General features: G+C 35.1%; 1 protein-coding gene across 6 annotated transcripts in view; it reads left to right on the top strand.

Moving 5' to 3' along the window:
- The window catches only part of Slc39a12 (solute carrier family 39 member 12), a 64,889-nt gene that overhangs the window by 31,185 nt on the left and 7,176 nt on the right, over positions 1-26,528 (top strand). For 4 of the 6 annotated variants that reach the window (XM_048809038.1, XM_015483401.2, XM_048809041.1 and 1 more), the window contains exons 9-12: positions 1,528-1,638; positions 4,021-4,087; positions 8,348-8,506; positions 10,128-10,315. In XM_048809038.1, coding sequence (XP_048664995.1) covers positions 1,528-1,638; positions 4,021-4,087; positions 8,348-8,506; positions 10,128-10,315 — 525 coding nt within the window. The remainder of the gene's footprint in view (positions 1-1,527; positions 1,639-4,020; positions 4,088-8,347; positions 8,507-10,127; positions 10,316-26,528) is intronic. The other 2 variants (XM_048809037.1, XM_048809039.1) reach the window with 2 other exon arrangements.

Genomic DNA, 26,528 nt, shown 5'->3' with positions numbered 1-26,528 from the left:
GTTACCTGTTTGGTGGGATGGTTAAAAAGGGTCAATTTTTATGAAGGACTCTAAAAAATTGAAGCCAGTTTTCATGATAAAGTCCTCAGGTTCTTCAGTCCTGTGGTTTTTCCACTTATTCCCTGAACTTTACCTCTCCACATAACAACTGGCAACTTAGATTTAATTCCCAGGGCAAACATGACTACCTTTTAAATATCAGCACTGGTTTATTACCATTCCTAAGTTTGTACAAAGTTATTTTTATGCATCAAAATATAAAATGGCTTTATGGATGAATGGAGGGATAGGTGGGCAGATCTGTGATAAAATACATTATAGGAAGATGTTAATGGTAGGATCCAAGAAGTGGTTATCTGTATGTGCCCACAGAGCTTTTCCGTATGTTTGAAACTTTTCATTAATAAATGGATGTCCAACCAATAAAAAAATTTAAAAATAAATAAATAAATAAATGGATGTCAAGGATTCAAACAGATTTCAAATCAAGTCTTATAAACATTTTGTTTCAATGAGGCAGGATTTTCTTTGGCCTGGGGCACAAGCTAGGACACTACATTAATTCAAAAATTATGAATTACAGCTGCAATCATAGCAATTACCAAAACATTTAGGAAATTAGCCTCCACAAATGAAGTTCTAATCTTAAAAAGTACAAATAGCAGCTACAGATCTCCATTTACCTACAGTAGATTAACATTCATGGACTGGGGAAGCTAAACTAAAATATCTGTCTATCTCTACTGAATGATTAGATGTTTAACCAGTTTGGAAATTAGTAAAAGAAATTCTGAACAACTAATCTGTAGTTCATTTAGATTGTCCTTAAGCTCGTCAGGAAACTTAAAATGAGTTTCAACAATATAATTTCAAAAAACTTTTTATTGCTGGGCACAGTGGCTTGAGAGGCTGAGACAGGAGGATCAAAAGTTCAAAGCCAGCCTCAGCAACAGCAAGGTGCTAAGCAACTCAGTGAGACCCTTTCTCTAAATAAAATACAAAATAGGGATGGGGATATGGCTGATTGGTTCAGTATCCCTGAGTTCAATCCCCATTACCAAAAAAGAAAAAAAGAAAAAGAAAAAGAAACACAAATATTTATAATGCTCTAATTGAAGAATGCCTTACTGGAGTTATTATTTTGTAATTATGGGGTATAATACAGTGGATGATTATCATTTTGCTGTCTCTATCAGAAAGCGCTAAAATTAAATTTTGCTTAAATATAATTTTAGTGACAATATAAAAACTACCACCATTCAAACTTCTGTTACTCTCAACTAGACATTTTAAAAATTGTATTCTTAAAGCATTCTGAGCATGCATGATTGTTGCAGAGAAGAACTGTGCTTCTCTAAGATGAGACATTTTAGCAAATATCCATCATGAGGACATATTCCTGGTGTTCTATTTATGACACCCAACACTCTGAGCAATAAACAAAATGTTCAGTGGAACCCTGGAATTGACACGGTTGCACCTGTGTTCCTCTATCTTCCACACTAATTTTAAACCATCCTTATCCAGCAGGGCCTGTCATTGGCTAATGGGCATGTGGGACATTCCCACCATCTTGCACTGAACCCGGAATTAAGTGACCAATCAGGAAGAGGCAAATCTCCTTCAACTATCCAGTTGGTAGGTTACTGATCTAAATGAAACATTCTACTAATGTGATTGCCTTCTTTCCTTTATTCCTCATTAAACAGATGAAAATCAGTAGGGTAGACAGAACAGAATCCACCTCTGATTTGCCTATTCTTCATCATGATAGATACATAAAAATCTGCCAAGCACTTGAAGCTGTTTTAAAGATCAAAAAGCCCTGTCTGCAGACTTAAGTGATTGCTATCTTTACCACTTTGTATCACTTACTTATGGATCAGATGGATACAACAATCAACTTTTAAATTTTGTTTACAAGTTTTCATGAACCAGTTGAGCTTTAGATTTTCCATTTTGTATGCTCCTAGCTACTTCTAGGTGGATGCATACAAATGTTGAACAAGGGATAAGTGTATCTAGGGCTAGGGCATACAAATGTTGAACAAGGGATAAGTGTATCTAGGGCTAGGGCATTTATTTTATCATGCAGAAGAGAATTGATTATGTCCAATGAGATGTTCCATAGTGGGGGCCTTTGATTCCACTGAATTCTCAACAACAAAATCTTCCATGTTCATTTTTAAAATACAATTCCACTGAGGTTCAAAAAAATATTATCCTTCCACTTAAAGAAACAAGTATAGGGACAGGAGAAATATGAAAGTGTAACACTTAACTCGTCTCTTATAACCCTAGCTTTGACATAGGGGGTTTATAGTTCAAGGATACCTGAGTAGAGATAAGTTAGCTATTCACGAGAGATTAACATAGCAAAATAGAAATCTGATAATAGATTGCAGGTCTAATGCCAACTTAGAGACATTGACATAAAAATGTTCCTTTAGATGATTTTGAAAATTGTATTCTATTTATTGCTTAGGTATTTTAAATGTGTTTTGAAAAAACAATAGTTTCAGGCTGCAATTAGTTTTGAAATCACTTTACTGCAGGTTTTATTTCTTCTGTTTCACTGAAGAGCCCACAACCTCAAGACACGTATAAGCAAACCTCTGAAGCTAACTTTGTTTTCAACTCTTTGAACACTCGGGTCACTTACATATTCACTGTTACTTTCATTATTTAAGCCACAAGATCAATCTTCTATTGCAAAATAGAAATCATGTGAACTTTTAAAACTGTTTCATGGGTTCCATTTCCCATTTTTTCAGGAAAGTATAGCTTGAAGGAGGAAAACCCTCAATTTTTTCCCAACCAACGAGGAACCTTGAACATTTGCCCCTGATTTCCATTGCATAGTATGATGATATATACCTTTTTTTGGGGGGGGGGGGTCAGGGAGAGTATTGTGGGATTAATATTCGGACCCCTTTCTTTTAGTAGAACTATATAACATTTTTCTTCTGGTCAGGCTTTGATATAAAATATTCATATTACTTTTATGTTTCTAGATCTGCCCAATTTCAGGCAAGAGACCTGAAACTCTAAATTGTTATCTTTCAGGTCCTACTCACTTCTAAACCTTCCTTCTCCAAAAAAAAATAGCCTATCTATACACACCTGGTGTTACTGTGCCACGTGAACTTCATTTACTTTCCCTTTCACATGACAAAAGACATTTATTTCTTACATTAAATTTGTATCAAAATGTCCCTAATTGGGGAGTGATAGAGTTATGTGAATATACTTCTTAAAGGACACTCTTTCTCATTGGAGGAAAGCATTCTTTTCACAAAATAGATGAAGAATCTGAGACCCAGAAAGGGTATCCTACAAAAATCAAACTGACTCAGTCTCTGAAATAAAATCAGGTAATTATAACTTACACCCTAGAAAGTAATTTCAAAATCTCCTCTGTCATGTATGAAAGAATGAAAAATTTTAATAATCTATTTGTTTATGTAAGTCTGCAGATCTATTTTCCAGATTGACAAGACTCTTTGACTAGAAAAACAATAATAATTTTAAAAAAGAACATTATACTGCAGTGGATGAAATAAAGTGTTAGGTTTGCAAGCCTTTCTTTTCCCTCCAGAAGATGCCATCTGCTTATAGAGCAGAAGAGGAATCCTAGATCTACTATCCACTCTCACAGGAGATGTGACAAATGAGGGCAAGGATCATTTTTTTTCCCTACCGCTTTTGGGTTTCATAAAAGCTTGCATAATTTAAAAGTCTGAATTATAGACTGTCACTTGGTAGCCTACCGCCATCCACGGAAGGTACCGATCTGTGTAAGAGAGCTATTTTTATCAAAATGTAGGTAGTGCAAAAAGTATGCCTTATTCACATTGTTCAATTTTAGATTACATATTGTCTATGAAACCAAGTAGTTTTAACATCTACCTAGAGTATCAAAATATCTTTTAAAACTTAATATAACTCTTCAGATGTTTATGTTTCAGCCAAATGTGACTGTTACCCGGTTTTCACCAGTTATTTTTAAATTTTCAATAGAAAGGTCCAGAAGATTTACACTCTGCTGAGAGTCCCATAGACAGTATGACAGCCTCCCACAGAAAATGTGAGTACCAATTTAAAACAAAAAAACAGGTCTGGGGTTGTGGCTCAGTGGCAGAGCGCTGGCTTAGCACATGCGAGGCACTGGGTTCGAGTCTCAGCACCACATAAAAAACAAATAAAATAAAGTATTGCGTCTATCTACAACTAAAAAAATAAATTAAAAAAACCCTAACAACTCGTCTTTAAATGTAGTAAGTGCCATAGAAAAAGACTGTTATCTGTTTAAAAATAAAATGGCAAAAGCATATAATTTCATATTGGATATCTAGTTCATTATTAAAAACTTAGCAAAAAGATCTTCAATAAAAACCCATTCTCATCTGTCTCCCAAACATATACTACACATTCATAACAACTTGACTCCATTATTTTAAATGACATTTTCCCCCTTTGCCTAGATTGAGAGGTCCTAAAATCTTCAGTGTATACACATGCATAGTTATCAGGACTCCTTTTAAATTATGCCTCTATGATGTTTGAGACTTTTAATTCACTCTGATATGTGGAGACTTCCTTGATTTTTTATCTTCTTTCAGAGTCGAATAAAAGTTCATCACAAATGTCTGTCTTGTCATACTGCCATTAGGACAGCAGAGTTCAAATCTGGTGATGTTTCATTATTCATAACTTTTTCTGTAACTCATTTGTTTCATCAAGCTTTCAATCGACCTTTTTTCTTTCCATTTCACCATTTCTCTATTTAATTTCCCAATTGTAGATAGAACTTTATGCCTCTTTGCTATGTTTTTGAATATGTCTTTGAACTTCATTGTTTTTGGTTTTGGTTTTCATTAGTTGCTTTTGAATCTTGGCCCAATTTTTTCCCATTTATGTTACTGTTTTGTGACACAAACTTCCTAATGTTTTAATGTTAACCGGTTATGATTAGTTATTCCCATTGTACCACAATAAGTTAGTCAATCAGTGACAAAAAACAGCTAGGAAGAACTGAACTCTTCTTATAGGCCAAGCACAATGTTAAACACTTGATGCAGACTATCTTGTTCAATTCTCCCACAATTTAGATACAAATAAATATTATCTAAATTATACAAACGAAGAAAACAATTGTTAGAGAGGTTAACTGATTGCCCAGAATAGCTAGTCAACTCCAGCACTGGGGAACTAAAAAAAAAATGCTAATATACCAACAATTTCTTTGTGATTATTTATTCATGCATGCAGCCAAGGATCCTCTCACATTCTTTTATTCATTCAAGAAGTGTTTGAAGATATGTGGTGCTATAGGCACTGTGTGTGCAGTGGAGAACAAAATAAGAAGGTTCCTTATCCATGGTCTGTTACATAGTTTGGAATAGAAATACTAATAAGAGCAAATACTTATTAGCATTATAACCATGATTGTTGTAGCAATGGCTATTCAAAGTGCTTTATATATATTAACTCATATAATTGATGTGTTTCTTTTATTCAAAATATATAATTACATTTGCTGTCAAGTTCTACTTCTAAGACACTGTTAATAATTTTTTCCTTACTGAATTTTTAGTTCCAGGATTAATTTAGAATATGTGGCACTTAGTAGGTCCATGGTCAGCATTTTTTTGTTGTTGTTTTCTTTTTTGAAAGAAAGGAAGAGGAAAGTAGCTGTGTCAAGTCAAAATTAGGACCAGGGAATGGAAACTAGATTGGAGACACTGATGTTCTTAATCAAATATTTTGTAGTTTGCATATCTTCCCATTTCAGATATCAAGCTTGGCCTTCAGAATGAATAGTGAACAAATCCAAATTAGAATATGCCACTGCCCGTCTGCCAGGAAAACACTGAATTAGCTTCAAACATTTGATTACTTGTTTCATATTACCTCATTGGTAGAACTCAGCTTGTGTTTCAAAAGACAGGATGTGAAAATCCTATCCACAGTCTGATTTAAATAAACAACAAAAAAATCATATTAGTTCCAGCTCATGTTTCACCATGGAAAACCTCAAATATATAGAAAATGTTAACACAATATGACACTGCCAGGTACATGAGCAAAGGTAAAATATTATAGATTTTTCTCTAATGAGTACATTAAATTACCACCGGATGCTTATCTTCCTCTAAATGTTGTTTAAATTATCTTAAAGAATAGTCTTCTTTGTGGCTTACATGCAAATGTGCATATTTGCCTTGTGGCTGGTTACATATCCATATTCTGACATTTAGAAACCCATAATCAGAAATAATAAAATAACAGACAGCAGAAATAGGCCATACTGTTTCCTAGCAGAGTGTATATTGGCTAAAAAATCTTTCATTTGAATATATTCTATTAATATCAAAACTACATGTAAGCACAGGGAAATCACAATTTTATTTGCCTGATGCAATGTGGTTAGATATATCACTTTAAAATTTGGAACATTATTTATCTCAAAGAAGAGCATTATCTCTGAAAATTGGTAGGAACCGCTAAGTGACTAGTACCATTATTGAACTCTGAGAGCTTCTGGAGAATGCTTATAAGAGCTGGCTGAATTTATTAATGCAATATTTTCTTGTGCATTTATGACTACTGCCTGAAATTTGCCCACTTGTCATAAAGAATAAAATGAGTTAATAAACCACAAGGAGTATGGAAGCGATATTTGTAAATAAGTATAATATTTAGAAGTGAGATGATGGGACACCTTTGCATCACAGGCAATACAATCTCCTGGCTAAAAATCTGGCCTATGAATGCTGTTTATTGAAGCCACTTATTTTATGGTGTGAGCTATACAATATGTCAAATAACATTCCCTAAATAAAATAACAAACCATATTATAATAGTCCCTCTCGATCTCAGACCATGTATGGGCTGAAACCACAAGATAACTTCTTTTTGTATAAGCAGTTGTACAATTATTCAAATGATGTTTTCAGTTCTAACAGAACTGTTGTACAATTATTCAAATGATGTTTTCAGTTCTACACCTGTTGCACACTATACGTTCAGCTGAATAATTACTAAAAATTTAGATTATGACAGTTGGTGAATGCATGTTCCCATCAAGTGTTATACCTGGACATTTTACTATCAGAGCAAGTGTTACCCTCAAAATACTTTTTGTGTTTGTTAGTAATTCAATTCTTGTAATTGGGTTATAACCTAAAATGTAGGATTTTCAAAGCAGAAATCTGTGTATTAAAAACTTGAACCCAATTTTGGTCTAAATCGTTTTATCTACTTTCTCTTAATCTCTCATAGAATCCCATGAAAACTAAAACTTCTCTTTATTTTGTTCAACATCCAAGTAGAGGTATTGAAAGTTATTTTGTAGAAAGACAAATATATTGAATCATTGTTTCAAAGATAATTGACAGCCAGAAGAGTTGGTTGTGGCTCTGTTACAGTCACAGTTGGGAAGTGAATGAAGTACTTTAGGATGGTCATTAGCACCAATCAGAAAAGATAACAGATGATCACAGGATGGCAGAACATACACTGCAGCAGATTATCACAAGGACCATCAGATTCAGAGGAACTGTTTTGGAGAATTGAGTCCCTTTTAATAACATTCTGCAGGGAGGTTTGTCTTGGTCCATTTGAGTTGCTATAACAAGCTACTATAGACAAGATGGTTTATAAACAACAGAAGTTTCTATCTCACCATTCTGGAACCCGAATGATCAAGATCAAGATGTCACAAAGGCAAAGACCTCCTTTTTGGTTCCCAGATGGTACCTTCTCAGTGATTCTTCATGTGGCAGAAAGACCAAGGGAGCTATCTGCCATCGCTTTTATAAGGGCACTAATTCCATATATGGAAACTCTGTGCTCATCACCTAATCACCTCTCAAAGGCTCCATCTCCTAATACCATCACATTAGGAGAATAGTTTTCAACATATGAATTTGGTGGGGGTGGGGGTGGGGACACAAGCATTCTGAATATAGCAAAGTTCTCAAGTTATTTTTAAATACAAAAGACAAATAGGAAGGTCATCAGTAGTATTGGGGGAGGTTACAACATTGTTTTTGTTTCTTTTGGCATAGCTGGACAGGTGATAAAATAATTATTACCAGCATAGAATTTATCTCATTATTTATCAGACCAGCAGGGAAAACAGTGACCACTTTAAGTGTATTGGCTACCATGTTTGCATCTCTAGTCCTGATTTATTTTGAAAGCTGAGACAGAGTAGGGTTATTTAACTAGATGCAGTGTAAAAATGTCAAGGGCAGATGGGAAAACTGGTCAGATTTGAAGGATATCATGAAATATGTAGTACTCTGCTAATGCTTCTCATGCCTTTATTTGGTTCCATAGGCAAAACCATTAGCTTGTTAGCCATAATGATTCTGGTTGGGGACAGCCTGCATAATTTTGCAGATGGCTTAGTGCTAGGAGCAGCTTTCTCCTCTTCATCTGAGTCGGGAGTGACCACAACAATTGCTATCTTGTGCCACGAAATTCCACACGAGATGGGTAAGTCTTACAATAGAATCACTCTTTTGCTAATTGTTGAGAAAGGTCCTAATATATTTCTAGCCAGGGTTTACTTAGATTCTTTTTCCGACATATAATTGAAAGATGAATACTTTATGTTTATGATTTATTTAAACCATAAAAGAAGGAAGGCACAAAAAATTCCTATACCTTGAGATAAAACTCAAGTCTATTCCTTTCTGATCTTTCCCAAGTCCAGAAATGACGATGGATTCCAGAGAATTCTGTATGAGAGAGTCATTCAGAGAACTCTCATTTTATAGAACTTTGGCAAGGATTTTAAATTCTGCATGCTAAATGTGGGAAAATATTAAGAGAGTGAACTTTACCCATTATGTTAGAAAACAGGCTAATGATATAAAATAACATTTAAATTGAAACCAACCCATGGTTTTACCAACTTGATTTAAACAAAATGTTTAAATCCAAGCATAAAATTGAAATGACAGGCATATGGTAGCAGATACATATAAGACTTTTTTTCTGGATAATCTTAATAGCCCTGTAATTCAAGTCCTGCCTCCCAGGAACCAAGATGGGATAGAATAAAGATTTCTGAAGCAGACCCAGAAATAGTAGAGATGGATCTGTGTCTGTGAATGCACACACACAATGTGCCTCAGGGACATGACTCTTCACAGTCATTCTTTCTGCTTCTACTTTCAGCCTACCTGGCCCCTTGGACCACCCCTTGCTCAAGGGTATTCATTGATCAAAGTCCTGTTACTGACTGGTTGTTAACTCATCTTTCTTGGAGTAGTTTATCCTGAGCTTATTTATGTATATCTGATCTAGAAACTGTACCCTACAGCCCTATGTGTAGCTACTGTGATAGTGGCTGATCCTTGATCCAAAATCACAGGGCGGTGGGACAGTCTGCAGCAGACCCACAAAATTACTTCAAGACGTGTTCATGGGACCCATTATGTAATGGAACTAGGAAGTAGAGTGCCAGGCTGTCTCTTTGTTTGATGTTCATCTCTTCTAATCCCTGAGATTAAGAAATAGATACTCTGAGATTTACTAATAGATCATTCTTTATTTAGAGGACAGGGATGTATGGAAGAAGGTTGCTTTTCTGTACTTATTAAGGCAGCAAAATGATTTTCTAAAAGAAAAATTTGTTCTCTTGACTTGTAATGAATTTTTTAAAAATCTCTTAACTGGTTTTATCTTTCCCAACAGCAGTTTCTGCATCAGTAAGTCATTGAAGCCCATATAATGTCATGATTTCCCCTAGCAAATTGCCAGGCAAAAATATTTAGAAACCCTGGGATAGAGAGTGACTCTATTTTGCATTATCTAAGTTGAAAATGCATGGGTTATCAGGAACTGAAGAATATATCATAGACCTCTCTGTATAGGCTCTATTTAGGAGAAGCAAAAGGAATAGACTTTCACACTGCAGCTCTCTATCAGCAGAATGAACTTGCTGAAAATCCTATAGAAATACAGGACAACACTTTTACTAACTTATCAGTCAACTTTACAAACGAAATTGGTTCCAGCTTCTGAAATTAGAAACAACCGAATAGCACATTACTTTTCAGGCATCACTAGTTAAATGATAATTATACTCTTTTTTCCCCTTAAACTTCAGGAGACTTTGCTGTGCTTTTAAGCTCTGGACTCTCTATTAAGACTGCCATTCTGATGAATTTTATAAGTGCTCTAACTGCCTTCGTAGGACTATACATTGGCCTCTCAGTGTCCACTGATCCATGTGTCCAAGACTGGATCTTAACAGTCACTGCTGGAATGTTCTTGTATTTATCCCTGGTGGAAATGGTAAGCTTTTTTGGATTTTCTGTTTTGTTTTGTAAACACTGAAAATGTAAAAGCATTCTAAAAAGTACATGCCTGTAATCTCAGCAACTCAGAAGGCTGAGGTAGGAGGATTGCAAGTTTGAGGCCAGCCTCTGGTAACTTAGTGAGATCCTGTCTCAAAATTTAAAAAAGATTTTAAAAGTCTGGGGATATAGTTCAGTGATGGAGTGCCCCTGGATTCAATCCCCAGTATGAGAGAGAGAGCGGGGGAAGCAATAAGCAATTAAGATGAAAGGTTAAATAGGTACAAGATAAGAAGAATATAGATAATAATATATGTAAATGACTAAGTAAATATTCTGTGCAATCCAATAAGGTAAATTGTAGTAAAAAATAACATAATTTCAGGTACAGAAAATATTGACATTCTATTAGTGGCCTAAGTGTAAAGAAAGAAATGTTTATAATTATCAAAAAGTGGCTTATTCTGTTCCAGTATTGCATCTTGTATATAATGCCTGGACCCCCAATTGACAAATGAAGTGTTTTATTAAATAACCATTTTACTCATATAATGCAAAATAGTTCTATGGAATTTATCATCAATGGTTGTTTGATTTAATCAACCACTTTATTTTAAAAATAAAAATTCATCTTTGAGTTTAACTGCTAAAGAAATGAGAAATGAGAAATATTATGATAGCATTTGTTCTATAAAATGCAACATGTTTCCTCAAGAGGTCCTCACTGACACTAACGACAACTCAATTATCATGTTTCATTCTCTATAGTCTTATAAAGGATTTGATTCTGGGAAATTTTACACTTTTATTTTAATTATATTTTTCCCCCCTCTTAAATTCTGGTCCCTATAAGATACCAGTCTATTTTTTCAGATTGCCCTCTGTTGGACTTCAAAATATTTTCAGGGTAAAGATCCTAATGATTATCCCTTCTGATGGCTTGGACTAAGGCAGATAAAAATTCAACAAATTGGCAAAAGAAGTATTGAAGACTGAAAATCAATCTAAATTGGAGTAAATTATGTCGTTATATGTTGAGAGGATAAAGCAAACTAAGCAATGCTGCAAGTAATATGTCTAATAGATCAGACAAGCAGAATTCAACTATTGCCCCAAGAGTGAATAAAAAGGAAATGTTTCATGAAGAAAAAAATTATGCAAGCAGGAGCCTGGGCTGATGCAATCAGAATGGTACATTCTAGAAGACTGTAGAAAGGGAACTCTCAGAGTAAACACCATCATTTTAAACTCCTATGTATTTCTTTTCCTCAATTCTTATGAAATTCAAATAGCTGAGATCATTACCAAATGTACACCCATATTTAGAAATGTCATCATTTGGGATGCTCAGAAAAATTTTATTAATTTTGATAATGAAGCTAAAAGTGGAGTAGATTCAACCGCCCGTTCTGAACCCCATCTCAACCCCATCCCCCAACCTATGGTCAATGTTACAGCATCCTGTGATCCCTCCCATATGAGAAATTCAGATTACCAGCTTTTTGTGACTTCAAAAACATACTGTCACTCACCATTACGTGACATGGTTTATCCTTTGTTTAAAATGTCTACGTATCAATCTTCAGATTCACTCTTGAGCCTTCTGACTTTCAGATTTCTAGTTTCTGTTTTCTTTATGGGTCAGTTGGGGGCAGTTGCTGTATTCTTTGGAAGTTTATTCTGTTTTTAACCCAGACTGGATCTCTCTTCAAGTATGATGGATGTATATGTACGTACTCAATCTTTTTTTCTTTGTTATGGTGTCTAAGCTTCCAAAATTGATCTGGGAAGATTATCAAGAGCCATTTGTCATGTAGAACCCTAAGCTAAATATGTCATTTTCCTCTCAATGTCTCTGCTACTTATCTGGTAAGAGTAAGTAATTGCTTTATAAGAAAGCAATGTAGCTGATACCCTAGGAGACTCCAGCTAGCATAAATCTTGACCTTATTGCAGATGACTATTGGCCAAGAGGGGGAAAAAAAAATCCGTATCCTGGCAAAAAAACAGGAAAGTAAATACTCTGAGTTTCCTGGGGCTGCTTCCTAAAATCCAGGTCGCCTGCTCTCACGGCCTTCTGAGTAACTTCTAAACAAATACAGCTCTTTCACATAGCAGCAAGTTTAACTATTGCTATATTCTGGGGCTGTGCCAAAGAAAACAGTCTGTCGTTTAAAGAGAAGAAAACAAGGTTCCAAGACTCTGTGAAACAGCAAAGAAAATAAATGACGGCAACTGAAGGGTAAAGGGGAATATTCTAGAATACTTGTTACTTGCTATATTTACCAGGCACTTTCTGGGCAGGGTTAATGTGAAAAGATTAGCTAGATGTTTGTTTGTTCGTTTCAAAGAAATGGAGTGTGTTATTTCAAACTCCTAAAAGAGAAAGAATGAGAGGCAAGAATGGGGCCATTAGCTATGAGGTCAACAAAGAAGAAAGTCTTCTCTGGGGAAAATTGCCAGCCTTTTCTCCAAAGTGGAAGGCCTAAACCCAAGCATGCTGACTTCCAGTCGCGTTGATCGATTTCTAAAGAAGTCAAGAATGAATGCAGCCTGTGTGGCCCCAGGAAATCAGTTTTCTGCTATGAAGATCAGTGTCCTAGTGGGTTTTCCCCAAACCAGAAACAAGGGTGAGTGTGAAAGCCATTCTGTTGGGAGATGACTTCAGAGAGCAGAAGCGAAGTCCTGAAAGGGAAACAGGCAGGCATAAGTCGGAACAGTCATGTGTTTTTATTTAGTTGACCAGTACTCTGGAACATCTCCCAGGACCCTCTGAGGAAGCCTTAAAAATTTACTTTAAACTTACCTGGAGAGTGAAAAGGCCTTTATCTATGGGCTCTTGTCCCATTTTTAAAAACTGTTCCTACAAGTATCTTCTCTCCACACTCCTAGATTAAGCATGTTAGAGCACCAAGGTCACTCACACTGGGCTTATGTGCCAAGACATCAGAGAGCCCCAAAACAGGAGAAAGGAATGTGGTATAGAACTGAAGCAAGGATCTGTACAAAACTAGTCAACACCCTTGTGGAACTGATCTCTGCAGCAGTGGCTAGGGTAGGAGCCTTGAGAATAGAGTCTAACACAGTGACCTCCATCAACAGTTGGCCCCTTCTACCGCTCAGATATGCTCATGACCTCTTTTAATTTTAAGTCCCTCTGTCCCAAAGCCCCCTTATAACGGAAGCCAGTCAAAAAACTCCATGAGAACCTAATATAAAATAGTTGTCAGAATAAGTGCCAAACCCTGCTGTTTTAGTCAGCTTTTTCATTGCTGTGACTAAAAATCTGATCAGAACAATTTTAGGGTAGGAAAAGTTTATTTGAGGGCTCACAGTTTCAGAGATCTTAGTTCATAGAAGACCAGTTCCATTCCTTAGAGTTCAGGTGAGGCCGAACATCATGTGGAAGTATGTGGCAGAGGGAAGCGGCTCTCATGATGATCAGGAAGAAAAAGAGAGAGTCTCCACTCTCCAGATACAAATTATATACCCCATAGCCACGCCCCCAAAGAACCACTTCCTCCAGTCACACCCCACCTGCCTCCAGTCACCATTCAGTTAATCCCATCAAGGAGCAAATCACTGATTAGGTTAAGGATATAACCCAATCATTTCTCCTCCAAATCTTCTTGCATTGTCTCACACAGGAGCTTTTAGGGGATACCCCACTTCCAAACCATAACACCTGCTGCTCTGGAGGCCTTATCTGATACTGAGCATCTCAGTCCTCCAGCACCCAGTCTTCATCCTCCTCCCCTCCAGGCAGCATTTGGCCGACATAGATTCTCTTCCTGGAAGAGGAAGCCTAGCTCTTCACTGAGAAGTCTGAGTCTTTGTTGCTTTGTCCTTAGCCGGTCCTGTTTCCTCTAGTGGCCTGTTTACCATTATACCAGACTTGAAATCACCAAGAGAGGCTCCAAGGACTCCCCCCAGTTTCTAGATAGGTTCCTTCTTCCCCCATTGGGTGGCAGTAGCCCTAGCTTCTCATGAGGACCCCCACCAGTGTAGTGACAGTTGTTGGTATTTGATCCACTGGTATGGGAAACCCAGATGATCACGGAGTGGTCATAGCTTTATGTTCAATGGAAACATTATTTTATTCCCTGGTTCATTCTCCCCAAGAACACAATCCACAATCTAACTGTGCCTAGGTTTATAGGCACAGGAAGCACAGATGTGATGCTTGGAGAAACTAGTAATGACTGTGTATCAATGCTTTAAATTGTTTTGTTGTTTCCACTATAATCACTGTTACTGCCTTCCTTCTTAAATGTATTTACTTTTTATTCTTTTGCTTTATGAGGTAAAATATTATATCATGTATTTTCAATCATTATTATTTTCTAATATTAGCATTTAAAGCTATACATTTCCCTTGAAGCACTTCTTTAGCTGACTCATATATTTTAATATGTTGAGTTTTCAATATTGATCATTTTGAAATGTTCTTAAATTTATCATGTCATTTTTTGTTTCCTTTTTGATCTATGGGTTTTATAGAAGTATGTTACCTATCAGTATGCAGACTCTTTCTAAAATATTTTAGTTGTTGATTTTAATTGAATTCCCTTTTAGAGTAAGGGTATATTCTATTCCATTTTAACCAACTGAAATGTTTTGAGACTTATTTTATGGTTTAGCACAAAAAAGATTGACAATTTTGATGAATGAACTCTAATACATTTGAATATTGGTCATCACTGGAGATCAAACATGGCAGCATTGGAGATCAAACCTAGGACCTCATGCATGCTAAGTTAGCACTCTACTGTTGAGCTACATCCCCAGCATCAAGAATATCTTATTTTCTCTCAGAACCCAAAGTTCCTTCTAAGAAAATTCTCAGAATTAGAACTCTAGAGGGTTTCTTGTATTCAACTTCTTTAAAGTTTACAAATTCATGCAGAAGGAAGACACAAGCCCTCAAGTATTGTTTTTCAGCAGATTGGATAGAGAAATTTCATTTTATTAACTACTATGATTTGTTATATAAAGCACAGATTAATTAATTTATAAAACATAAATGGATTATGTCAAAGTTTATTTTTGGATCTGAAATCAATGTTTGAAATTTTAAGGCATTTTTAGGCTTTACATCCTACAGAAACTGTTTCCATAGCAACCTATGTGTAGAAACCTCAAGGGGCTGTCCTGTAAATGTACCAAGAGATGTCCTTAGAATAGGGGAACTAGACACCTGCCCAGTGTTTTCTACATTAATATAACCTAAGCTGATGGTGGAGGATACTCAGGAAGGCAGGCAGAATGAAACTCAAACAAAACAAAGCTGAGGTGCTGGCTCCATGGAAATTCAAGGCAAATTAGTTGAGAGTTCAGGTGACCCTCTGTATCTCCAGGATTTGGCCAACTGCAGATCAAAACTATTTGAAAAATTATTGAATCTGTACTGAACATGTACAGACATTTTTCTTCTTTTTATTCACTAAACAATATGGTATACCAATTATTTATGCATCATTTGCATCACATTAGATATTATAAATAATCAGGATGATTTAAAGTATATGGGGGGATATGTGGAGATTATATATAAATACTACTCCATTTTCTCTAAGGGACTTGACCATGTGCATATTTTGCTGAAATAGGTCCTGGACCAATGCCACATGGATACTGACAGGTAACCAAATGTCCTATTTCCAATCTATCCCTTGCCCCTGCCCAATCTTCCTTATCACATAGTTTTCCAAATCTTCCCCCCACCTACATTTTGGATGCTCTTTTGAAAATTCTCTCCTTCTTCAAGACGATTGCTGCTGATTTCACTTATATAGTAATGGAGGAAAACTCAGAAAGAATGGAGAACAATTTATTGCCTACCCTTTTCTAGGAAGTATTTCCCAGAAGGGATATCTCAGCCATATTTTCCCTGAAGATTTTTCTAATTTCCATGTAATTTTTCTTGTGGGAAAGGCAAATAAAGAGCATTTAAAATATAAACTTAATTTTCTCTATGTTTAAAAAATACACAGGAATGCAAAATAAGATCTGAAACCTAGCCAATAAATCAGTAGTCCAGATCAAGTAGATCATTGGCTTCTTTAGAGGTATTTTAGTTTAGTAAATGCAATGGCTTCAAGGTAGTAAATTGAGTGAAAACATTAATTGAAAAAACAGACTTCTCTTTGTTTAATAACAGGATTATAAAATTAAACTATAATCATGTGCTTTTAGGATATTGATTCCATTCTCTTCTCCCCATTATGTTTTTTTTTTTTTTTCATAGCGTTGGGCATCAAACTGAGTTAGGCAAGCACTCTACTACTGAGGTACATTACTGGTCCTCATGCCTTTTCTTTAATTTATTGAGTTTGATTGAGTCAATCAGAAATCAAGGTAAGTTCAATGCAATTCAGTAATAATACAGAATCACCAAGTTGAGTCTGATAAATGAATACCTTTCCATTAAAAAATAAGTAAGTCACCTTTTCTTATAAGTGTGGCAATAACTGGGTAACATCCTTTAAATACAATCCATCATGTGGAGGGGACAATTTGTATGAAAAAGACATAAGAAGCAACCTTTAAATACATAACTGTTTGTAACAAATATTGCATAATATTTTAAATCAATGAGTGTAACTGGCATCATTTTAAATACTCTTTGCTGAGAAATGACCCACGTTTAAAACTTACTTCAGGCAGCAAATATAATTTAACATTCACAATTATTTCCTCATAAAAGCAAGAAGTATGAATCATTCTTACCAACAAATTTGAAAGATTTTTATTCTCTTTGTGTCAAAATCAGCTAAACCCTACCCTTAAAAAATTTCTACTGAGATAATGATTAATAGACCTAACTTTGATAAATGCTGAACTTTCTCTATGACTTAATAAATGAATACTGGAACTATTTATGCATTTCTTCTCCTAATGTCTCTTTTCTTCTAGCTCTTCTTGAACTTCTCTTTTTCTCTTTCTCACTTTCTCTCTGTCCCTCCCTCTCACACACCAACCAAAGTAATTGTTTGTTATAAAAACACTGAAGCTGGCTGATGGCTATCTTTTTCCTGAACTATAGAATTAAGAATTTATCTAAGTGAATTGTTTCCCCTAGGACAAATGGAGGGGTAAATTATTAAATGGAGGCTAAAAGCAGGTCCCATTTCTGTCACTCCTAACTATATGTGATGATGATAGGATCCTTATCTTACAACTCAGTTTCCAGGGGATAAATTTTCACTTATCTTTTGCTACAAACTGCATCATGACTTGCTTTGGAAAGATATCATTGGGATTTTATAGGCCTATAATATCCTGTATGTGAATATTGACAAGATATTAAAGTTTGAAAAGTTGCAGTTTTAAAGGTTACCTTGAGGAAAGTCTCCAGTTGCTTATCCCACATGTACTGAGAGCTGTGGTCCCTGCCTTCCGGCTTGATGAGAAAGATTTACACTGCTATATTAAAGTGTTTTTTTTTAAACAGTTACAAATTGAAAAATATCTCAATTCAAAATAGGACCTGTCTTTAATGGGACTACATCAATTTTAGGATATTTCCATTCAATCAACATAGTAATCTGTGTTGAGGATCCTACTATTACTAATCAAATATGATTCTAAAATAAATCATACATTAACATCTCCCTTTTCATGGGTGTCAAAAGGGGAAACCAAGAAAATAAGTCCAGAAGAGAAAAGGGAAAACTTTATAGTCAGACCCCAAACATTTATTGAATTAAACTCTTGGGATTATTAAAAGCAAGAATTTATATGTTTTTTTTAAAAGGAACATTCAAGAGCAAATTCTCATTCTCCAGAGTATTGTAGAAGAGAAATCCTACAAGGTCCTCCTGAGATTTTGCAGAGGATAAAACCTAATCTCTGTGAAAGTGTTTTCTTTTCCAACCAGGTCTAATCAGAGGATCAGCCAGGTTCCCCAAAGGGAAGGAGACTCTAGGTGTGTGTCTCTCCATCTCTTTTAGATCAATCACAAGTAGATAACACTGCAGACGATTAAAAGAAAGGGCTTCTAATTCTCCAGAAATGGACTGTTTTATGATTACTTATGGAACATGAGAGCTGAGATCTAAACATAACACAGAATTTCATGTTTCTAAGTGAAATGTAATGGCAATGAATCCTTAACAAGCAATAAATGACCCTGTTATGGTTTGAACTTGGTTTGTCCCCCAAAGGCCCATGTTCTGGAAACTTAGCCCCTAGTGTGATGGTGGAAGCTTTCAGAGGTGAGACCATTGGTGAGACCATTTCAGAGGTGGCCCCATTGGTTCAGGGTCTAACAATGGGTGGCATCATGGCATGATAAGATTCACTTCAGAGCAAATTGGGTGGTCAGGCATGCTCTTATGAGAACTAACTCAAGTTCCAGCAAAATTATGGTAATCCCTTACAAGGGCTGCTTCCACAGTGACTTAAGGACCTCCCACTAGGACCCACCTCAAGTCCACACTCCCTCCCAATGTTGCCACACTGGAGACCAAGCCACACATGGACCTGGGGAGGACAAACCACGTTGATATCATAGCACTGTACAGGGCTTTCACCTCCTTAGTTTACTTTATTCTCACATATATTATTCTTTTGGGTACTATTGTAAATAGAATTGTTTTCTTAATTTCCCTTTTGGATTGTTTATTGTGAATAGATAGCATCTGACTTTTCTGTACTGATTGTGTCTTTCAACTTTGCTGAATTTATTTATTTGGATTTTTAAATATCTTGGGACTAGAAAGCAATGTAGATTCTGCTTAATGAATTATTATTTAACAGAAGGATATGTACTATAATCTGTATTTTTAAAAATATAATGCTATATGGATTAAATATAGAGTGGAGACCAACTTGTGAGTCAAAGGGATTCCACACCAACCACCTAAGCCCCTTTCTCTTGTTTTGTTCTTGAAACTCACTAAAAACAGAAATTGGAATTTAGTTCATCTAGTGACTCTTTCTTGCTTCTTCAATTTTAAATTTTATTAATAAATAAATATATATTAATGAGCAATAATTTTTCTAATTTACTAATTCTTTTTAGCATGTTGTGATTTCATGGATAACTTTTTCTGTGAATTTTCTTGGAGACGGTGCATAGATAAAGAATTACACAGATTTTTAGGTTTCGCAAAAAATGGGTAAACTTCTGGGTGTCATGAAGAATCATACGCAATTTGTGCATATAGAAGTACTCCTATGTGTCTCTCGGTAATCACGCTATCAACCAATAATTACCAACAGTCTTTCAAAAATCAAGGGAAAAATTAGTTGAATGCCTTATTAATATTGTTCTAAATATACAGACATATGAATGTTCAAGATATTAGTTCTTTTGTTTCTTTATCCATTTTTTTAACAATAGAAAGATGTTCCAATGACTTCATATCAGTGATCAACATTAGAACAAAATCTAATACATTGTTGGTTCTAATGTGGAAAATACTTGGACTGAATCTTGTCCTGAGTATAAATAGAAGACATTCAAATGGCACAGTCTAGTTTGGACTTAGATACCAAACACTTCTGTAACTTAAAATATGCTACAGTTTTTCCTTCCTTTTTTATTTTTAGAGTAACAGTAATGTATGGGTGGGACATAAAATGATGATCCATAACATTCTGGGTCTTCTCCAGGCAGATGTGTGTATCTTCTGCAAAGGTAAGAGCACTCCTTCAGTTTACATTAGGGATAGATCAGTATCCTATTCTTTTTTCTTATACTACCTACAACAGAGGCCACTGGCCATGTGTAGCCATTGAGCAATGAGGCTAGATGAGGCTAGTGTAACTGGGAAGTGGATTTTCAAAAATTAATAAACTATTTTAGCACAGTTTTATGCTCTCAGCAAAACTGAGAATTCAGTTCCTATACTGCCTAGGGACCTACAAAGAGTCCCCACTGGCAAGAAATACTTCTCGAGGTATGGTGGCCTGCTCTTAAACTTCATTGTCTTTCAGAGCCAAGACTTAAAGATAACTTTTTTTCTTTTTTTGTTTGTCTAGAGAATTCTCATATGCTTCCTATTCTTACACACAAACACACCCTACCATTTTCCCCCTACACTATGCTGGTTCATCCAATACCATCTACAAACCTATTATACTGACACTCTGTAGTTTAGATTAAGTGTCATGCATTCTATGAGGAAGACCTATGATAACATTTATCCGTCACTGTAGTATCATACAAGGTAGTTTCACTGCTCTAAATACCTTTCCTATTCATCCTTATTTTTCCCCAGCATCAGTCAACCTTTATTATTTTTACTTTCCCCATAGTTTTGCCTTTTTCCAGATGTCACACAGTTCTAGGATATGCAGGCTTTTCACATTGCCTTCTTTTTTTTTTAGTACTATGTATTTAAATTTCCTCCATGTCTTTTCATGGCTTGATTTACTTTTAGTTCTGAATACTATTCCACTCTCTGGATGTACCATAGCTTATTTAACTACTCATCTACTGAGGAACATCTTGGGTGCTTTCAAATGTTGGCAATTGTGGATAAAGCTGCAGTTTTTTTATGTCCACATAATAAGTTTTCCCTGTTCAGATTTTGTGTAGACCTAAGTTTTCAACTCCTTTGGCTAAACACCATGGAACCTGACTACTAGATCATTTGGTAAGAATATGTTTTGTTTAATAAGAAACCATCAAACTGTCTTCCAAAGTGGCCGTGACACTTTGCATTCCCACCGCAATTCCCACAGCCTTAGCACCACTTGGTGTTGTCAGTGTCCTGGACTTTGGTCATTCTGATACATGTTTGGTGGTATCTCAGGGTTTTAATTTGCAGTTCCCCAATAGCATGTAAGGTTGAGCATATTTTCTCATGATTACTTGCCATCTGTATATCTCCTTTGATGAGATGTCTGTTCAGATCTTTGACCCATTTTGTAATTAGTTGTCATTTTCTTGTTGTTGTGTTTTAAGTTCCTTGAATTTTAGTCCTTTATCAGATAAAACTTATTTATTTATTTTTTTGCAAAAATTCTCTCTGTGGCTTATCTTCTCATTACCTGGACATTGTCTTTCATAAAACAGAAGTTTTAAATTTTATTATAGCCCAGTTTATCAGTTCATTATTTAATAGATTATGTCTTTGTTACTGTGGATTGAGTGTCCCCACCAAATTTCATGTTGTGATTTAAGTCTCATTGTGAAGTATTAAGAGGTTTGAAACTTAATTCAGTTACAGTATTTGAAGGTGGAATGTTTGTGAGAAAATATAGCTATTTGAGTCGGTAAGGGTGTGTCCCTGATTTAGTGGGACTGTGGTTTTATAGAAAGAAAGACCTTAACTAAGATGTTCTGTCTTTCCATGTGGTACCCTATACTGCCTAGGGACCTACAAAGAGTCCCCACTGGCAAGACATACTTCAGGAGGTATGGTGGCCTCCTCTTCAACTTCGTTGTCTTTCAGAGCCAAGACTTAAAGAAAACTTTATTCTTTTTGTTTGTTTGTTTAATATTTTTTTAGTTGTTAGTGGACCTTCATTTTATTTCTTACTTATACGTGGTACTGGGATTCAAACCCAGTGCCTCACACGTACCAGGCAAGCACTCTACCTCTGAGCTACAACTCCAGCCCCAAGAACTTTATAAATTCCTCAATCTTTGGTACTTAGTAATAGCAACCTAAAACGGGGTAAGATAGATGTCTTGTCTAAAATATCATTGCCATGTAAATGAAAACCTAGACTTTGTTTATTATAATCTTCAAGAAGTTTCATGGTTTTGCATTTTACATTTAGGTCTATGATCCAGAGGCGCTTTAACACTGAGAAATATCCCAGCCCTTTTTATTTTTTATTTTGAGAGAGAGTGTCTAAGTTGCTGAGATTGGCCTTGAACTTGCCATCCTTCTGCCCCAGGGTTCCAATTGTCTGGGGTTATAGGTGTGTGCCACTATGCCTGACTATATGATCCTTTTTGAAATAATTTTTTGGAGAAGTGTGAAAGATCCATATCTAGATTAATGTTTATTTATTTATTTATTTGCATTTGGATACTAAGTTGTTTCAGCGCTATTTGTTAAAATGGGCCCATTTCTGCCTCTCTCTCTCTTTGATCACTGATCGATCTGTCTGTTGTTTTACTCACACCACCCTGATTAATTACTGAAACTTAATATGAAAGCCAACATTGGTTACTACCAGTTCTCGGACTTTGTTCTTGTCACTCAATATTGAGTTGGCTATTCTGAGTCTTTTTTTCTATCCACATAAACTTTAGAATTGGCTTATTTACATCAACTAAGTAAATTGTTGGAATTTTGATTTGGCTTCCATCAAATCTGTATATTAAGTTAGGAATAAGTGAACTTGTGAGAAATCTTCCTATTCTTAAACATAGAATCCTCTCCATGTCTTCAGAGACACTTGATATCTTTCCTCAGAGTTTTGAAGTTTTCCTCATATAGATCTTTTACATATTGTGTGAAACTTATAGTTAAGTGTGTCATTTTTATCATGTTAGAGAAACGGTAACGTGTTTTTAACTTTAAATGCCACTTTTTATCGATGGTGTCCAGGAGAGTAATTGACTCTTGTATATTGTATGCTGCAACCTTGCTGTAATCAATTATCAGTTCTAGGAGATTTTCTGTCAATCATTTTTGGATATTCTTTAATAGATGACTATGTCATCTGTGAACAAAGTTTTATTGCATCCTTCACAGTATGAATGCCTTCTGTTTTCCTGCCTTGTCTAATTGCATTGGCTTGGACCTCCAGGATAATTCCAAAAGGAGAAATAAGAAGGAATATCCTTGCTTTTCTCCCTAATCTTAGTAGAAAAGTTTCTAGTTTCTCACTACTTAGGTGGAAGTTAACTATAGATTTTTATAAATATTCTTCATTAAGTTGAGGAAATTTCCCCTATCCCTGATTTTCTAAGAGTTTATTTTTTTTTAATTAGGAATGGGTGTTGGATTTTGTCAACTGTTTTCTGCACCTGTGGCTATTAATGTGTGATCTTTTTTTTTTTTAGTTGTTGCTATAATGAATTACATTGATTTTCTGAATGGTGAACTAGTCTGCATACCTGGAGTAAATCCCACTTGGTTGTGGTATATACATATAATTCTTTTAAAATAGTGTTGAACTTTACTGTAGTTTGGATCTTTAATGTTCTGCAAAGGCCCAGGTGTTAAAGACCTGGTCCTTGGTATGTTGCTAGTGAGAGGCGGTAGAAACATTGGAAATGGGGATTAGAGGGTGGTCCCTAGATCTTTTGAGGCATGCTCTAAAAGGGAACTGTGCAACCACGGTCCCTTTTTCTTCTCTTTGCCTTTCTGGCCATGAGGAGAGCAGTCTTTCTTTGCCATATGCTCCCACCATAATGTGCTGCCTCACCACAGGCCCAAAGCCATGGGGCCAAATCATGACCTGGAAACTCAAACATTGTAAGCCAAAGCAAACCTTTTTCTCTGTATATCATCTTGGGTATTTTGTATAGTGATGGGAAGCTGATAAATACTTTTGATTTTCTAATATTTTATTGCAGATTTATTTTCTTCTATAAACCTGAGAGATATTCGTTTTAAGTCTTTAATTCTTGTAATGTTGTTGGTTTTTATTATTAGGACAGTACTGGTCTCATAAAAAGAGGAAGTATTCTCTCTGTTTCTGCATTCAACCTTCTGGAAGAGGTTACCAAGACTTGTTATACTCTCTACCTTAAGTGGTAGAATTCATCAGTGAAGTCCTCTGAGCTTGCACTTTTTCTTTTGGGAAGTTATTAGTTTGTTTCCATCTCTTTTATAGATATAGGCTGATTCAGAGTGAATGTTATTTGTGTGAGGTATGGCAGATTGTATTTTTCAAGGCATTAATCTATTTTAAAGGCATTAGTATAGGGATGGAGTTATTCATAATATTCCTTTGTTAACTTTTTAATGTCTATGAGATCTGTACTGACATCCCCTTTCTTATTTATGATATTAATAATTATGTTATCTCTCTTTCCTAGTTAGCTGGGCTAGAGACTTATCTATCTTATTGGTCTTTTCAATGAACCATCTTTAGTTTTGTTGAATTTCTGAATTGATTACCTACTTTCAACTTCTTTATCTAATGTTTTGCTCTAATATTTATTATTTCTTTTCTTGTGCTGATTTTGGATTTAATTTGCTATTCATTTTCTAGTTTCCGAAGACAGAAGCTTAGGTAGTTAATTTAAATCTTTCTTCTTTTCTGATGTATGTATTTAATGCTGAGAATATCTCCCTAAGTATTACTTTTACTCTATTCTACAAATTTTAATAAATTCTATTTCATATTCATCCATTTAAAAAATCTGAGATTTCTTCATGAACTCATGTGTGACTTTAGGTGTGTATTGTTTTATTTCAAGGTATCTTGGCATTTTCTAGTTTTGTTTCCGTTGTTGATTTCTAGTTTAATCAATATGGTCTAAGTGAAGATATATCATGACTTCTATGCTTTTAAATTTGTTATGTCTTATCCATCTTGGTGAATGTTCCCTTTGATTTGGAGAAGAATTTTTAATCTGTTCTCATTGGATGAAGTAGTCAATGGGTGTCAATTATGCCCAGTTGATTTATGGTGCTGTTGAATTCAACTATGTCTTTATTTTCTGCTTGCTAGATCTGTCCATTTCTGATAAAGGGGGATTAAAGTCTCCAAATAAAATACTGAATTAAACTGTTTCTCCTTGCAATTGGATCAGTTTTTACCTCACATATTCTGATGCTCTGTTATTAAGCACATACTCATTATGGATTTTATGTTTTCCTAAAGGGTTGCCTCCTTTGTTGTTATATGATTTCTCATTTATTTCTGACAAGTTTTTTTCATCTGAAGTCTGCTGTGCCTACAGGTAATATAGTAGCTTTGACTTTCTTTTGATTAGTGTTAGCATAGTATATCTTCCTCTATCCTCTATTAATCGCAATATATATTTGCAATTAATCCCAAGTATTCATTCTAATAATACCACAGTGCTTCAGAAGGAATACAAACATTTCATAATAACAAAATATTCTTAATTCTTCCCTCTTCTCCCTTTAGTCATGTCTTCAATCATTTCACATATACATAAGCATATGTATTTGAACATGTTATTTATTATATTATTTTAAACAACTATTATCTCTTAAGTTAATTAAGAATAATAAACTAAAATTTCCTTTACCTTCACTTATTTTTTTTCTAATGTTCTTCCTTTATGTAGACCTAAGTTTTGGACCTGTGTCTCTTTTCTTCTCTTAGGAAATTTTGCCATTTCTCAGAAGGCATGTTTCATTTGTTTGGCAGCAAATTCCCTCCAGTTTTTTTTTTTTTTCCTCTGAGAAAATTTTGATTTCTTCTTTATGTTTGAAGTATAATTTTGCAGGACATAGAATTCTAGGTTGGTGGGATTTCTGTTTCTTAACACTTTAGATATCTTATATCATCCTCTTTGGCTTGCATGGTTTCTTTTCTTTTTTTAATATTTACTTTTTAGTTATAGGTGGGCACAATGTCTTTATTTTACTTTATGTGGTTCTGAGGATCCAACCCAGTGCCTCACACATGCTAGGCTTGCATTCAACCTCTGAGCCACAACCCCAGCCCAGCTTGTATGATTTCTGAGGACATTTCAAATAAGTCTCATCCCTCTGTCTCCTTCAAGATTTTCTTAAGGATGTACCTTCGTTTGATTTTTATTATTTTTTTTTCATGCTAGTCTGAACGTCTTGTCTTGCATATCTGGTTTGGTGTATGACATTTACTTGGAAAAATTCTTATTAGTGTTTAGAATATTGCTTCTCTTCCTCTTTCTCTTTCTCCTCCTTATGATTTGTTTTACCTTTTGTAGTCGTCCCAAAATTCTTGTATATTCTGGGTTGTTTTTTAAAAAGTCTTTTTTAAAAAATTCTGCTTATTTTTGAAGATTTTTTTATAATATCCTTAAGTTCAGGGATTCTTTAACCACATCCAATTTATTAATAAGCCCACCAAAGACTTTTCTTTTGGTTTTTGTTATCATGTTTTTATTTTCTAATATATATATATTTTTAGTTTTTGGTTTTTCTTAGGATTTCCATATTTTTGCTTACAATGTCCATCTGTTCTTATATGTTATTAAGTCCCTTAAGCATGCTGATCATAGTATTTTAGAATCTCTTGCCATTATAAGCCAACATTCCTGCCATATCTGATGCCAGTTCTGAGGGTTATTCAGTCTCTCTAAACTGTCATATATATATATATATATATATATA

This window comes from Marmota marmota, unplaced genomic scaffold, assembly GCF_001458135.2.
Source record: "Marmota marmota marmota unplaced genomic scaffold, marMar, whole genome shotgun sequence".
Lineage (NCBI taxonomy): Eukaryota > Metazoa > Chordata > Mammalia > Rodentia > Sciuridae > Marmota > Marmota marmota.
Note: the sequence above shows the minus strand (reverse complement) of the source record. Positions and strands in the feature narration are given on the sequence as shown.